Genomic DNA, 16,246 nt, shown 5'->3' with positions numbered 1-16,246 from the left:
TTTATGGTCGGGGCTTCAGACTTTATGGGGCCAAAATGCTTTCCTTGACAGCTGGAGTATGGTACAGTCATATCTAAGAAAATAAGGTACTAAAACACTCACACTGCTCTTTTTTACTAGCACCAACTTTGCTGATAACTATTTAATTATCAGCTATGTCTGTGATATGTGGTTGTCCCACCGAGCTATCTTAAGATGAATGCAGGAACTGTTAAGTGGCTCTGGATAAGACCATCTGCTAAATGACTAAATGTTGAGTCTCACCAGTGCAGCCACGTAGACCTTGTAGACAGGGTCAGCACACACCATGGAGAGGACACTACAGCATGACTCCACCACCACGTCACCTGACACCTCAGAGCAGCCCGCCCCGGCCCCTAGCCCCGCCCCCGGCCAGGAGCGTTCGCCATTGGCCAGGAGGAGCGCGCCGCTGACGTCATGCGACAGCCGCCGCAGGGCCATCTCCCTGATGTTCCAGTTCCTGGAGAACAGACAACCCACCACCTCCATGCCAAACACCTTGGGAGGACAGAGACAGTAAATTAGTCTGAAAAGAATATGGCACTGATCGGATAGAGATAGAGTACACGTAAACCCCTCTTTGTAGGAAAAGGGAAAGGAATAGTCCCAAAAATGCAAGCTCAAAAGGTTATTCAAGAATTTGAAAGTATAAGACAGGATCCCTACATTATAGACCCCCCACGTCCATCTTCCCACCCCTCTCACCTTTATCCAAGGCTCAGCAAGTTCTTTGTAGGTCTGGGGGATCTGCTGGACCCCATATTGGGGCAGGGTGAAGTCCCCCTCCTGGGACGATGACCCCCCTCTTGAACCCCCTTCACTGTGGGACGATGACGCTGCCGCATTCTCCATGGAGACAGATGAGGGGTCATGGCTGCCGAGAAAGAAGTCAAAGTCAGTCTGAGCTTTTAGCGACTTTTGGGGGACTCAAAATGGTGGTGGTAGACAGGTAACTAGACTAAGTTTGAATTGTAGTTCTGAGCATTTGATATTACAATCAAGAATGGCCACGAATATGCTGATTCAGGCTTGGTCAGGATTCAGGAGTATACTTTCAGAATATAATGAAATGGAAGGGGGGGGGATTGTCAATAGGGGGAGGTGGGGGGAATCATATTCTAAAGACACCAGGAATCAACCCAGCAAAACCGGAAAATTAGATAGCGGGTCATCATAATTGCAAACAAACAACAAAAAAACTTAGAAAAACAACTGGGTACAATTTCAGGGCGGAGGGGGTAACAGATACGTTCTGACAGTATTCATGTCTTAAGGGGGGGAAAACAACAACAGCTATCATTTCATTCCCAGGCAGATGCACAAAACAAGGGCTGGTGCCTGGCTGTCTGGCTCACATAACCGCACTGTGGAGGGGATCGAGCTCACGACAAACCTACGAACACAGGTGCGCACACTAACATACGTGTGCATACTCACACACATGGCACCAAGTTCAAAGAAGTTCTTGAGGCTAGTGTATTTAGCATGTACTTATGGTACGACATGGGCTCATTCAGGGGTAAGTAACATTATACACCACTAGAGCATTCAGATAAACATTGTGGAGACATTAAAATGTCTATAGTTTTTAGTTCTATAATGCTTTACAGTGGCTGGTTGTAAGAGTTGAGAGCTAAGGGAATGGTGGTGTGTGTGTGTGTGTGTGTGTGTGTGTGTGTGTGTGTGTGTGTGTGTGTGTGTGTGTGTGTGTGTGTGTGTGTGTGTGTGTGTGTGTGGAGGGGGCTGCGTTTCGAATGGTGATGTGTGGGGGGGTATATATGATGGGGCTGTTGACACTGGTATTCCTGAACTCCCAACCTGGGCTCAGTTGTTGGCTTCTATTAAGCTTTAAGTGGAATGGCTCTGGCACACTGCGTTAGCGTAGCCCTGTTTGACCTAGCATGATATAGCCTAGCGCACCACTAACATGCTAATGTGATGTTCTGGCACACTGCGTTAGCGTAGCCCTGTTTGACCTAGAATGATATAGCCTAGCGTACCGCTAATGTGATGGCTCTGGCACACTGCGTTAGCGTAGCCCTGTTTGACCTAGAATGATATAGCACCACTAACATGCTAATGGGAGACTAGTCGGGATCAAGGCAAAGATGAACGGAGCAAAGTACAGAGAGGTCCCTGATGAAAACCTGCTCCAGAGTGCTCAGGATCTCAGAAGGTTGACCTTCCAACAGGACAACGGCCCTCAGCACACAGCCAAGACAACGCAGGAGTGGCTTCGGGACAAGTCCTTGAGTGGCCCAGCCAGAGCCCGGAATTGAATCCGATCTCTGGAGAGACCTGAAAATAGCTGCGCAGCAACGCTCGCCATCAAACCTGACTGAGCTTGAGGGGATCTGCAGAGAAGAAGGGGAGAAACTCCCCAATTACAGGTGTGCCAAGCTTGTAGCGTCATACCCAAGAAGACTTGAGGCTGTAATCGCTGCCAAAGGTGCTTCAGCAAAGTACTGAGTAAAGGTACTGAATAGTTATGGAAATGTAACATCAGTTTTTTTATTTAAATGTCTAAAAACCTGCTTTTGTTTTGCCATTATGGTGTATTGTGGGTAGATTGAGGGGGAAACACGATTTAATCAATTTTAGAATAAGGCAGTAACGTAACAAAATGTGGAAAAGGGGAAAGGGCCTGAATACTTTCCCGAATGCACTGTAGCGTAGCCTGTGACGTAGCCTGCAATGAATCCACAGACTCATTGTGCAGTTCCAAATCCCTAACACTTTATGAGCTTATAAACAGCTTATAAACCATTCAATTTTTAGCTAACTGTTAGTTAACCATAACTCGCATTCAGCTTGCGTGAGATTTGTGAAGCTCCACAGCTGTTCTGTCATCTCAGACGAGGCAGGTGTTTCCTTTCCTCTCAGACACAAATATAGTGAAGCCGCTTCCCCCGTCTTTCACACAACAATACCAGATACCAGCTGGTGCGCTGTCAAATCATTCCCCCTCCCCCATCCCAGGAGTCTTTCCAGGAGTTACTAGTTCCTAGCCCACACAAACGCATGTTAAAATTACCTGTAAAAATCATGGGACTTCCACTTGGCTCTACAGAGGGGGCAGATGAGCGTCTCGTGGTTCCGCCGGCATTCCTCAGCCCCTGCGAGACAGAAAGACGGCCCAACAGAATTAGCTCTCCCCCAGTTTAGAAAAAAGGACAATGCACTGACTGGCTGTCAAGGAAGTCAATGCCCCAATAAAATGGAGCAACAATTAGACTGGAGTTTAGAGAGAGAGAAGAGGGCTAAGGCCTCGGCACGAACGTGGCAGACTATCGAGAGGGCTGTATAGGGCTGTGTGTGTAATGGGAGTAAGTGGAGTGGCCTGTGGTGGTGCTTGCTGGACTATAAAACCTTCATGGATGACTGCATGGAGTCACTAAATGTCAGACGAGTCCATGTCTGAGGCCGGGCCACAGAGACCCAGGTCTTAAGCAGTCAGTCGGTCGATGTTAGGGGAGGTCGCTAACGGCTCGGAGCCTATTAGAATTTCCCCCTTCACAGAGTCAGCCTCTGTTTGACGAGGTGTGGGGTGAATAAACATGTATTTTGAGAGAAGCTGATACAGTGAAATGGCACTAAAATAGACTGAGTAGAAGCTCTGAAAGTCTTGTTTTCACTCAGTGCTTTTCTTCACCAGTTGAAGTAGTTAGTGTACAGTGGTAGTGCCATAATGGATATATATGTGCATAGTGTTCCTAAAAGCAACTACAACAGAATACCATATGCCCCGCAAATAGAAAAATCTGGACCTTGATGCCAGTTTAGTAACTGCTTTTTTAAAAGTATTCTTCCCCTCTAAAATCAGGGACAGATTTAGACCTGGGACACCAGGTGAGTGCAATTAATTATCTGGTAGAACAAAAAACCAGCAGTACTCAGGACCTCGTAGAGTCAGATTTCAATACCTGCCTTATGAACTAACCCTAAGTGTTACTGGGGTAAAACTATTTTGACAATGTCAGAGCTCACCTTGGCTTAGATGACAGGAACCATATTACACTGTACACGCGTCAAAAGTTTAAATGAGTTGAACTTCTGATAGCGTACTCTAGTACTCACGGATCGACATGCATCTTCTGATAGAGTACTCTAGTACTCACAGATAGACATGCAGTCTTCTGATAGCGTACTCTAGTACTCACAGATAGACATGCATCTTCTGATAGCATACTCTCGTACTCACAGATAGACATGCATCTTCTTATAGCGTACTCTCGTACTCACAGATAGACATGCATCTTCTGATAGCGTACTGTAGTACTCACAGATAGACATGCATCTTCTGATAGCGTTGATAGCGTACTGTAGTACTCACAGATAGACATGCATCTTCTGATAGCGAACCGTAGTACTCACAGATATGCAGTCTTTTGATAGCATACTGTAGTACTCACAGACATGCAGTCTTTTGATAGCGTACTGTAGTACTCACAGACATGCAGTCTTTTGATAGCGTACTGTAGTACTCACAGATAGACATGCAGTGGTGATGCAGCTTGTTCCTGCAGCCTTCCTCACACACAGTCAGACTCTCCTCATCCAGCATGTCCAACAGACAGATAGGACACATCTGCTCCTCTTCATCCTTCAGACTACTGACAGAGAGAGAAAGAGAAGGGGTCAGAGAGAGAAAGAGAGAGAGAGAGAAAGATAGAGAGAGAAGGGGGCAGAGAGAGAAAGAGAGACACAGAGAGAGACAAGGGGTCAGAGAGAGAAAGAGAGAGGGAGAAGTGGGCAGAGAGAGAAAGAGAGAGAGAGAAGTGGGCAGAGAGAGAAAGAGAGAGAGAGAAGGGGTCAGAGAGAGAAAGAGAGAGAGACAAGGGGTCAGAGAGAGAAAGAGAGACACAGAGAGAGACAGAGAGACACAGAGAGAGACAAGGGGTCAGAGAGAGAAAGAGAGACACAGAGAGAGACAAGGGGTCAGAGAGAGAAAGAGAGAGGGAGAAGTGGGCAGAGAGAGAAAGAGAGAGAGAGAAGGGGTCAGAGAGAGAAAGAGAGAGAGAGACAAGGGGTCAGAGAGAGAAAGAGAGACACAGAGAGAGACAGAGAGACACAGAGAGAGACAAGGGGTCAGAGAGAGAAAGAGAGACACAGAGACAAGGGGTCAGAGAGAGAAAGAGAGAGAGACAAGGGGTCAGAGAGAGAAAGAGAGACACAGAGAGAGACAGAGAGACACAGAGAGAGACAAGGGGTCAGAGAGAGAAAGAGAGACACAGAGAGAGACAAGGGGTCAGAGAGAGAAAGAGAGAGGGAGAAGTGGGCAGAGAGAGAAAGAGAGAGAGAGAAGGGGTCAGAGAGAGAAAGAGAGAGAGAGAGAGACAAGGGGTCAGAGAGAGAAAGAGAGACACAGAGAGAGACAGAGAGACACAGAGAGAGACAAGGGGTCAGAGAGAGAAAGGAGAGACACAGAGACAAGGGGTCAGAGAGAGAAAGAGAGAGAGAGAAAGGGGTCAGAGAGAGAAAGAGAGAGAGAGAGAAGGGGTCAGAGAGAGAAAGAGAGAGAGAGAGAGAAGGGGTCAGAGAGAGAAAGAGAGAGAGAGAGAGAAGGGGTCAGAGAGAGAAAGAGAGAGAGAGAGAGAAGGGGTCAGAGAGAGAAAGAGAGAGAGAGAGAGAAGGGGTCAGAGAGAGAAAGAGAGAGAGAGAGAAGGGGTCAGAGAGAGAAAGAGAGAGAGAGAAGGGGTCAGAGAGAGAAAGAGAGAGAGAGAAGGGGTCAGAGAGAGAAAGAGAGAGAGAGAAGGGGTCAGAGAGAGAAAGAGAGAGAGAGAAGGGGTCAGAGAGAGAAAGAGAGAGAGAGAAGGGGTCAGAGAGAGAAAGAGAGAGAGAGAAGGGGGCAGAGAGAGACAGAGAGACACAGAGAGAGACAAGGGGTCAGAGAGAGAAAGAGAGACACAGAGAGAGACAAGGAGTCAGAGAGAGAAAGAGAGAGGGAGAAGTGGGCAGAGAGAGAAAGAGAGAGAGAGAAGTGGGCAGAGAGAGAAAGAGAGAGAGAGAAGGGGTCAGAGAGAGAAAGAGAGACACAGAGAGAGACAGAGAGACACAGAGAGAGACAAGGGGTCAGAGAGAGAAAGAGAGACACAGAGACAGGGGTCAGAGAGAGAAAGAGAGAGAGAGAGAGAAGGGGTCAGAGAGAGAAAGAGAGAGAGAGAGAGAAGGGGTCAGAGAGAGAAAGAGAGAGAGAGAGAGAAGGGGTCAGAGAGAGAAAGAAAGAGAGAGAGAGAGAGAAGGGGTCAGAGAGAGAAAGAGAGAGAGAGAGAGAAGGGGTCAGAGAGAGAAAGAGAGAGAGAGAGAGAAGGGGTCAGAGAGAGAAAGAGAGAGAGAGAGAAGGGGTCAGAGAGAGAAAGAGAGAGAGAGAAGGGGTCAGAGAGAGAAAGAGAGAGAGAGAAGGGGTCAGAGAGAGAAAGAGAGAGAGAGAAGGGGTCAGAGAGAGAAAGAGAGAGAGAGAAGGGGTCAGAGAGAGAAAGAGAGAGAGAGAAGGGGTCAGAGAGAGAAAGAGAGAGAGAGAAGGGGTCAGAGAGAGAAAGAGAGAGAGAGAAGGGGGCAGAGAGAGAAAGAGAGACACAGAGAGTGGGATGCAGAGAGAGATGGGGAAGAGAAAAATAAAGGACATATACATATATATACATACACACTGCTCAAAAAAAATTAAGGGAACACTAAAATAACACATCCTAGATCTGAATGAATGAAATATTATTAAATACTTTTTTCTTTACATACTTGAATGTGCTGATGACAAAATCACACAAAAATTATCAATGGAAATCAAATTTATCAAACCATGGGGGTCTGGATTTGGAGTCACACTCTAAATTAAAGTGGAAAACCACACCACAGGCTGATCCAACTTGGATGTAATGTCCTTAAAACAAGTCAAAATTAGGCTCAGTAGTGTGTGTGGCCTCCACGTGCCTGTATGACCTCCCTACAACACCTGGGCAAGCTCCTGATGAGGTGGCAGATGGTCTCCTGAGGGATCTCCTTCCAGACCTGGACAGTCTGTGGTGCAACATGGCGTTGGTGGATGGAGCGAGACATGATGTCCCAGATGTGCTCAATTGGATTCAGGTCTGGGAACGGGCGGGCCAGTCCATAGCATCAATGCCTTCCTCTTGCAGGAACTGCTGACACACTCCAGCCACATGAGGTCTAGCATTGTCTTGCATTAGGAGGAACCCAAGGCCAACCGCACCAGCATATGGTCTCACAAGGGGTCTGAGGATCTCATCTCAGTACCTAATGGCAGTCAGGTTACCTCTGGCGAGCACATGGAGGGCTGTGCGACCCACAAAGAAATGCCCCCCTACACCATGACTGACCCACCGCCAAACCGGTCATGCTGGAGGATGTTGCAGGCAGCAGAACGTTCTCCACGGCGTCTCCAGACTCTGTCACATCTGTCACGTGCTCAGTGTGAACCTGCTTTCATCTGTGAAGAGCACAGGGCGCCAGTGGCGAATTTGCCAATTTTGGTGTTCTCTGGCAAATGCCAAACATCCTGCACGGTGTTGGGCTGTAAGCACAACCCCCACCTGTGGATGTCGGGCCCTCATACCACCCTCATGGAGTCTGTTCCTGACCGTTTGAGCAGACACATGCACATTTGTGGCCTGCTGGAGGTCATTGGCAGATTGGCCAACAACCTCCTTCCGTCAGTAAGAGCATTGAAGAAGGGCTGTGGCTGGGTCTTTCAGCATGACAACGACCCGAAACACACAGCCAGGGCAACTAAGGAGTGGCTCCGAAAGAAGCATCTCAAGGTCCTGGAGTGGCCTAGCCAGTCTCCAGACCTGAACCCAAAAGAAAATCTTTGGAGGGAGCTGAAAGTCCGTATTGCCCAGCGACAGCCCCGAAACCTGAAGGATCTGGAGAAGGTCTGTATGGAGGAGTGGGCCATAATTCCTGCTTGCAGAGTGTGCAAACCTAGTCAAGAACTACAGGAAATGTATGATCTCTGTAATTGTAAATAAAGGTTTCTGTACCAAATATTAAGTTCTGCTTTTCTGATGTATCAAATACTTATGTCATGCAATAAAATGCAAATGAATTACTTTAAAAACCATACAATGTGATTTTCTGGATTTTTGTTTTAGATTCCGTCTCTCACAGTATGATAAGAAATTACAGACCTCTACATGCTTTGTAAGTAGGAAAACCTGTAAAATCGTCCGTGTATCAAATACTTGTTCTCCCCACTGTATATATAAAAATAACGGCCAGGGCAGAAAGGGAAAGAGAAATGGATGCTGGACCAATGTGTTAAACCAATGCTTGACCCTCGTTCACATCAAAATCAAAAATTTGACACCACTTATGTTTATGCAACTTGGTATTCAAGGCCCTTCTTGCATAATGTTTTACAATACAACATCTGTACCCTGTGTGTGTGTACACTACCTGCTGTCGTTGCTCGAGGCGCCAGAGTTGCTGGACGGACAGGACGTGTGGGGGTTGGACATGCGCGACACAAACTTCTGAATGGTGTTGCGCGACGGCGCCTTGATGCGCGAGCTGCGGCGATTGTGGTACTTCTGGAACAAGCTCTCCACCTGGAGACAGTGCCACAGTTAGCAGTCGTAGGGAGAAATTTGCCCTAGACGCTGATCTTGGGTCAGATTGGCATTCTCTCTACTAATGGTAAAGTATCTACGTATTCAAGTGCATATCTAACGTGCATTCAAGATGGTGCAAGTTATTGAAAGTTAACATAAATTAGAAATATTCTAGCTTTGAAGTTTCTTTGGAAATTGGCCATTACAAAATGGGTTTAGCTAATCATGTATGCCCTTCTCAAACTATTGTTTCGACCTGAAGCATACTGTGCTTGTTTCAGCAACTATGGTGGATCCTTAAACAGGCCAGCACGGTACAGCTCAGTTTGCTCAGCTCAGTAGGGAGAAAGGGGAATTACACAGATTGGTTACAGGGCATGTCGGTTGGTTGCTGGAAGGTTACCTCAAAGTTTTTGAGGGTTTTCCTCCAGAGCAGGGGGTCTGAGGGCTCCAGCTGGAAGACACGGAGCATGACGAAGAGGACGTGGATACAGAACGCCCCTCGGCCACAGCTACAGGTCTACAGTGAATGGAGAGGAGGACAGCAGACCGGGGGGTTACTCACGTGTGTGTGTATATACATACCAACACCGCACTCACAAACACACGCGCAGGCACACACAGATGGCCAGAAATGGTCACACAGACCGATACAGACCTGCTGAACCATCTGTCCCAAATAGTACCCTATTCCCCCACATTGGACAACGCTCTGGTCAAAAGTAGTGCCATTTGGGACAGAAGCCTTTAGTAAGAGGAAGCTCTACATCGCTCCATCTCTACATTAGCGATGGAGCGTTTACCCAGCCATTTGCTACTGTAGCGATTACCCAGCCATTTGCTACTGTAGCGATGGTGCGATTACCCGGCCATTTGCTACTGTAGCAATGGTGCAATTACCCGGCCATTTGCTACTGTAGCAATGGTGCGATTACCCGGCCATTTGCTACTGTAGCAATGGTGCAATTACCCGGCCATTTGCTACTGTAGCAATGGTGCGATTACCCGGCCATTTGCTACTGTAGCAATGGTGCGATTACCCGGCCATTTGCTACTGTAGCAATGGTGCGATTACCCGGCCATTTGCTACTGTAGCAATGGTGCGATTACCCGGTCATTTGCTACTGTAGCAATGGTGCGATTACCCGGCCATTTGCTACTGTAGCAATGGTGCGATTACCCGGCCATTTGCTACTGTAGCAATGGTGCGATTACCCGGCCATTTGCTACTGTAGCGATTACCCGGCCATTTGCTACTGTAGCGATTACCCGGCCATTTGCTACTGTAGCGATGGTGCGATTACCCCGCCATTTGCTACTGTAGCGATTACCCGGCCATTTGCTACTGTAGCGATTACCCGGCCATTTGCTACTGTAGCGATTACCCGGCCATTTGCTACTGTAGCGATTACCCGGCCATTTGCTACTGTAGCGATTACCCAGCCATTTGCTACTGTAGCGATCGTGCGATTTCCCGGCCATTTGCTACTGTAGCGATCGTGCGATTTCCCGGCCATTTGCTACTGTAGCGATGGTGCGATTACCCAGCCATTTGCTGATGGTGCGATTACCCAGCCATTTGCTGATGGTGCGATTACCCAGCCATTTGCTACTGTAGCGATTACCCGGCCATTTGCTACTGTAGCGATTACCCGGCCATTTGCTACTGTAGCGATGGTGCGATTACCTAGCCATTTACAAACAATAAATCGCTCCAGTAGTAAATGGCCGGGTAACGCTCCAGTAGTAAATGGCTGGGTAATCACTCCATCGCTACAGTAGCAAATGGCGGGGTAAACAAAAAGAGCCTGCCAATGTACAAGTGAAGCAAATTGTTAAAGTAACTGTCCAGTGTTTCCAGATTAATTATAGGTCATATTTCAAAACTTACGAGTAAAATGGTTTTCCTTCCAAAAAAAATGATAATTAAGTTTTGTATGTTAAAAAGCAACAGAATAGTGTGGGCATATATTGGTCATAAAAATATTAATGCGAGTAGACTGCTGATTGGCCAGCTCATCCTCCTTTAGACCGCTGATAAGCCAGCTCATCCTCTTCAGGAGTATGACGTCATACTCTGAGAAAATAGCAAGCGTTCTTGTTGAGATACAAGTTTGAGGTGTGGTTTTTTTAACTGCTTTTTTTCTTAGTACAACTACATATGGGGATATTATTTTTTTATGATATATAGTATTATATCATTTTGACAATATTGTAATATTTTTTTGCACTAGTCTCCTCAGGACTGTAGGGGAAGAAAATTGAATCGCAATAAAATCACAGTATCGAATTGCAACACATATCGGCCCCTAAGGATCATGACAATATCGTATCGTGAGGTCCCTGGCAATTCCCAGCCCTATTATTTCTCCAATTTATGCTTTGGCCACAAATACGAGTATAAGATGGGTCAACAACAGTATTTGGCAGTGGTGGGCCGTCAGGGCCAGCAAGGCCTTCTCTGCTGGCCTAAACATCATCAGAATATATATATTTTTGAAATATATTTTCCCACAAATATGTATTAAATTATTCCCCAGAGTAAGAGTTACACTCTTCATTTCATAGCGTTCCTCTTGGTTGCACTGCTTCCAGCCCCAGGTTGAGATTTGGAGGGCTGGTCTTTATGTTAGATCTTTTATTCAATCATATTCAGCCATCATGTGTTGCCAGGGGTCTAAAATCTGCCCTCAGGCCTTCAGAATCCACAGTGCGGGCGCTTGTAGCTTAAAGTGAATGGAAATTTAAATTTAGTGTCAACCAATCAGCTTTAGAGTTGGCTATTGTATGTCTGCTGACTGGCTCCAGTGTTACACAGGAGCCAGATAGCAGGCGTAGTGTGTGCACGTCTTTTGATTGGATTACCAATATTGAGAGGCAGGTCCTATATTGGCAGGTCTCAGAACTAGGAAACTGAAATTGATCAACGAATTAATTTGCGTACTACTAAGCTGTTTTTTCAACCCACAATGGCGGAAGGAGAAGATATCGACTTGGTCAAGGATATAATTATAGCGCCATTCTCAAGACAAACTTTTCAAGAAAAGTTAGACATTGTCAGGAGAGGTAGACGCCGACGCTACAAAGCCTGTCACAGGCGGGAAAGGAGTTTGTTCGCCACTTTCAACTATGAATGACTCACGGGCTCCGAGAAGCACTGCAACTGTACTGGGAATGCCTATTATTTGCAAGTGATTGATTTAGTGTTTGGAGCCACACTGGCTTTGCAAACCTGAGTTGTCTAACCAAGGCAGCAACGAGACACCAAAGTACGGCTGGGCACTTACAAGCAATGGTGCTTTTGAAAACTTTTTGGGACACCCGAGTGGATCTACAGCTCAACGAACAAGCGCACAGGGCAACGAAGCTGCACAATGAAAAGGTATTGTACTCTTCCCCTGCAATTCTCTGAATAAAAATGTAAATTTCAAGGTGACGCAATGCCTGGTTATACTGCGTTTCTGTCTAAATGTATAGTGTCTAGAGCCATGGCATCATAATGATGGTAATAAGAGGTGGATTAATTCGGGTGGGACTGTGTAGGACTTCACTGAAGGCCCAGGCCCCAGAACCACGGCACGCTACTGGTATTTGGGTATGAGTGAACATAATACAAACTTTTAAAAGTGAGATTTTCAAATGAACAGTTACTCTACCCCCATTGCTGTTAACACAATTTGGTAAAAGCTGGAGCCGTTGTACAGCCAAGCCTCAATCTAGCCTGCCAGTTGGAATCTGACAAACTTCCATCAGCTTAATCAATTCCCAATCAACCCCAAGTCTAGACACTTGTATATGTTTAAAATGTCTGTATCGGTATAATAGCTGATGACACCCATCTAATCCTTTTAATATCTACACAAGTACATAGGAGGGTAGAGGGAGTCGATTTGAAAATAAGTCTAGATTCTGTTTAAATCTTCATTGGTCTGAGTGGACTTCCAGCACTTCCTACCTGTGGACCAATGAACACCCTGTATTTGTTGTCGGGGCTGTCTCCTCCAATCAGAAAGGAGTTGGGGCCTATCTGCTGTAGTAGGTAGAGGCGAGCCCTCATGACCTTGTTGACACGGCGACTGGTCTCCTCAGGACTGTAGGGGGAGAAGCCGTCTGGGGAGGGCGCCCGGCGAGGGGGCGTCACCCTGCCACTCTGAAACTACACAACAACATCAGATCAAGACAGCCTCAGAACAATAGTTACATGGGTATATTATACTGTCACCAAATAGTCACTTAGGACTTTATATTGCCATAATAGTTTTTACAATTATTTCAACCCCAAGTGAAGAGGCTTGATATCTAATCAATGTTATATTATCAAAATGTTTTTATGCCTGTGCTTTGTGTGCGCGCTACGTCTGTGTATGGCTAATCACCGGCACAGGTGAGGCCCTCTTCCTGCGCACCCCGGGGGACTCAGGCTTCCCACCGGCCCTGCCAGAGGAAGAGGAGGAGGAAGAGGGGGGTCCAGGGGAGGGGCTGCGGCGGCCTCTGCTCTGCTGGGGGGAGGAGCTGGTGGGTGTGTCGGCTCCGACCTCTGCCCCTTTGCAGCCCGCCTCGCTCCCGTCCGGTCGCAGGGGGACGGGCTTCACCACCTGAGGGAGAGAAGGAGGGGGTTAATATGCGGTTGGGGTAGGCCAAATGAGACCCAAATGACAGTAGAGTCCCTTTACAGTGGAACGTTCAGACAGACATTTGTTATGTAGAACAAGCATGCTTCTCTGACATGTAGAACAAGGAATCATATCAGCTCTATCCATGGCTTTTCTATCTGCGGCTTTGGTCAACTGAACACGGGTCTGTAGATCTGGTGGAAGCATTGACATTTCCACGCAGCCAATCGGAAGGCATGATGTAGCGATATTACCATAATACATATATCCATCTAATCCTCTCAGAAGAGTGCTAAGACTAGAGGTCGGGGGCTAGAGGTCAGGGGGCTTAAGGTCAGCATGTGTGTGTGCTGTGAAAGACTAGGTGCAACATAATGGTGCAATGCCCAGGGTTGGACATGTCCAATTCTGCTCGATTTCAGTCATGAAAACAAACTTTATTTCAAAGCATTAACAGTATCAAATCAATCTTTAGAGTAGTGAATATTTACGAGTTGCTTGGATGTTAAGCATGGCACAGTAAGCTAAGTGCACACACATGTGGTGTTCTGTGTGTGTATGTATAGACCTACATGTTTATATAGTATTATAGCCGTGTGTGCACGTGTTTGTTTCTGTGTCCATGTGTGTCAGGCTGCAGCAGCTCACCACCGGGCCCCTCCTGCTACGTCTCTCCAGCCACTCGTGCTTCCAGGTGGGCATGCAGGTGGCCTTGAGCTTCTCCCGGATCATCCGCTCCTCGGGCCGGTCTTCCATCTTCTGCAGACCCCGCAGGGTATCCTTACTCTCCATGTCGCGACTACAGAGAAACCAGAGGGGGAGGAGTTAGACAATGGCAACTGCTTGGCATCTGACCGCAAAGCACTACAAAGGATAGTGCTTACGGCCCAGTACATCACTGGGGCTAAGCTACCTGACATCCAGGATCTCTATACCAGGCGGTTTCAAAAGGAAACATAACAGGCTGATTAAACAGCATGATCATTACACATGTGCACCTTGTGCTGGGGACAATAAAAGGCCACTTTAAAATGTGCAACATATTGCCACAGATGTCTCAAGTTGAGGGAGTGTGAAATTGGCATGCTAACTGCAGGAATGTCCACCAGAGCTGTTGCCAGAGAATTTAATGTTAATTTCTCTACCATAAGCTGCCTCCAACATCATTTTAGAGAATTTGTCAGTAAGTCCAAGTACTAGTAAAAAGTGGTAGATAGCTAAATGTTTACATTTGAACCAAAATATTAGAGACAAATGTTCAGCTACTCCCTTCAAGGGCGGGAGGTTACCATGGCAACGGGGGCACTAGCTGCTCAAGTTGTTAGTGACACAGAATCTGACTAGTAGCCGGTGCCTTCAGTTGAAGCAAAAATCAAACATTGAAAAACAACCTATAGCTCGTGAACAAAACAATGTACATAGTCAAGACACAGAAGGACAAAGTCTCACTTTAGTAGACTTGAGTAAATTAGACCAACTGTAATGCCTGTGCGCAGCACTTCCAAAATGACTTCCATCTCAGTGTGTACAGCTCCCCAGCCAGGTGTTGCTGTGTGTCACGGGATGGATAGATATAAAAGTCCTAGTTCTTTGTGTGATTAGCTACAAGCTATGAACCAAAACAACAGAAACACATTGAAAACAGCTACTGCAGCATTTATTTAGCTGTAAATGTGCTCATACTTGGCAGGTGGCGTGTGTTCATTTTAGACCCTGCCATATAGCCAAGTTAATCATTGTGTATTTATTCCTTGTGTTATTATTTTTCTATTATTTCTCTGCATTGTTGGGAAGGGCCCATCAGTAAGTTTCACTTTGTCTACAAATGTAGATTTGGTTGACCATACCCAGCAAACTAGAAACATTCCCAGAACAGTATCCAAGATTCCCATGATGTTCTAGTTAGGGTTCTCTCTTACATTAGGTTGATAAACATTCAGAGGATGTTTTTAATAACATCTTTATGTTTAACATTCACTAAAATATTGTGCACAAGATTATAAAAACCACCACAGAACATTCCCCCAAAAGTTATCATTGGGTTTCCAGGTAATGTAATAATAATAATAATGTACCAGTAATGTTTTCCCAGCAAACCAAAATTGGTTCTGTGAAAGTTCCCAGAACATTCTTTAGGTCACGGCAAATGTCCTCATAACACACACTCCTGGTGATGATTATAGAAGGTTTGTATAAAATATTTGATATTGTTGCAAAAATGTTACTATAAAACATTTTAAAAGGTTACCAGGATGTTTCATAAGGTTGTGGGACCAGTCTGGTGAGAACATTGTGGGGACATGACAAAAGATACCCTACCGGTCAAAAGTTTTAGAACACTTACACAGTCAAGGGTTTTTCTTTATTTTTACTACATAGTAGAATAATAGTGAAGACATCAAAACTATGAAATAACTCATATGGAATCATTTAGTAACCAAAAGAGTGTTAAACAAATCCAAATGTATTTTAGATTTGAGATTCTACAAATAGCCACCCTTTGCCTTGATGACAGCTTTGCACACGCTTGGAATTCTCTCAACCAGCTTCATGAGGTAGTCACCTGGAATGCATTTCAATTAACAGGTGTGCCTTGTCTACAGTTAATTTGTGGAATTTATTTCCTTCTTAATGCATTTGAGCCAATCATTTGTTTTGTGACAAGGTAGGGGTGGTATACAGAAAATGGCCTTACTTGGTAAAAGACCAAGTCCATATATGGCAATTACTTTAAGACATGAAGGTCAGTAAATACGGAACATTTCAAGACCTTTGAAAGTTTCTTCAAGTGCAGTCGCAAAAACCATCCAAGTGCTATGATGAAACTGGCTCTCATGAGGACAGCCACAGGAATGGAAGACCCCGGAGTTACCTCTGCTGGAGACGATAAGTTCATTAGAGTTACCAGCCTCAGAAATAGCAGTCCAAATAAATGCTTCAGAATTCAAGTAATCAAATACAATTGTATATGTCACGTGCCCAGAAATGAAATGAAAGTGAAATGAAATGCTTACTTAGACTCTAACCAACAGTGCAAAAAAGGTA

The 16,246-nt window shown here is 45.9% G+C and overlaps 1 protein-coding gene across 3 annotated transcripts in view; it reads right to left on the bottom strand.

The window, feature by feature from the left end:
• The window catches only part of map3k1 (mitogen-activated protein kinase kinase kinase 1, E3 ubiquitin protein ligase), a 59,619-nt gene that overhangs the window by 14,138 nt on the left and 29,235 nt on the right, over positions 1 to 16,246 (bottom strand). For 2 of the 3 annotated variants that reach the window (XM_046290550.1, XM_046290552.1), the window contains exons 2-10: positions 13,850 to 14,000; positions 12,965 to 13,183; positions 12,544 to 12,744; positions 8,992 to 9,108; positions 8,434 to 8,585; positions 4,510 to 4,634; positions 3,056 to 3,137; positions 727 to 895; positions 265 to 519 (exon numbers count right to left, since the gene is read on the bottom strand). In XM_046290550.1, the coding sequence (XP_046146506.1) occupies positions 265 to 519; positions 727 to 895; positions 3,056 to 3,137; positions 4,510 to 4,634; positions 8,434 to 8,585; positions 8,992 to 9,108; positions 12,544 to 12,744; positions 12,965 to 13,183; positions 13,850 to 14,000 (1,471 nt within the window). The remainder of the gene's footprint in view (positions 1 to 264; positions 520 to 726; positions 896 to 3,055; positions 3,138 to 4,509; positions 4,635 to 8,433; positions 8,586 to 8,991; positions 9,109 to 12,543; positions 12,745 to 12,964; positions 13,184 to 13,849; positions 14,001 to 16,246) is intronic. The other variant, XM_046290551.1, reaches the window with a different exon arrangement.

This window comes from Oncorhynchus gorbuscha, linkage group LG11, assembly GCF_021184085.1.
Source record: "Oncorhynchus gorbuscha isolate QuinsamMale2020 ecotype Even-year linkage group LG11, OgorEven_v1.0, whole genome shotgun sequence".
In the NCBI taxonomy this organism is placed as follows: Eukaryota; Metazoa; Chordata; class Actinopteri; order Salmoniformes; family Salmonidae; genus Oncorhynchus; species Oncorhynchus gorbuscha.
The sequence above is the reverse complement of the archived record's forward strand: the minus strand, read 5'-3'. Positions and strand labels throughout refer to the sequence as shown.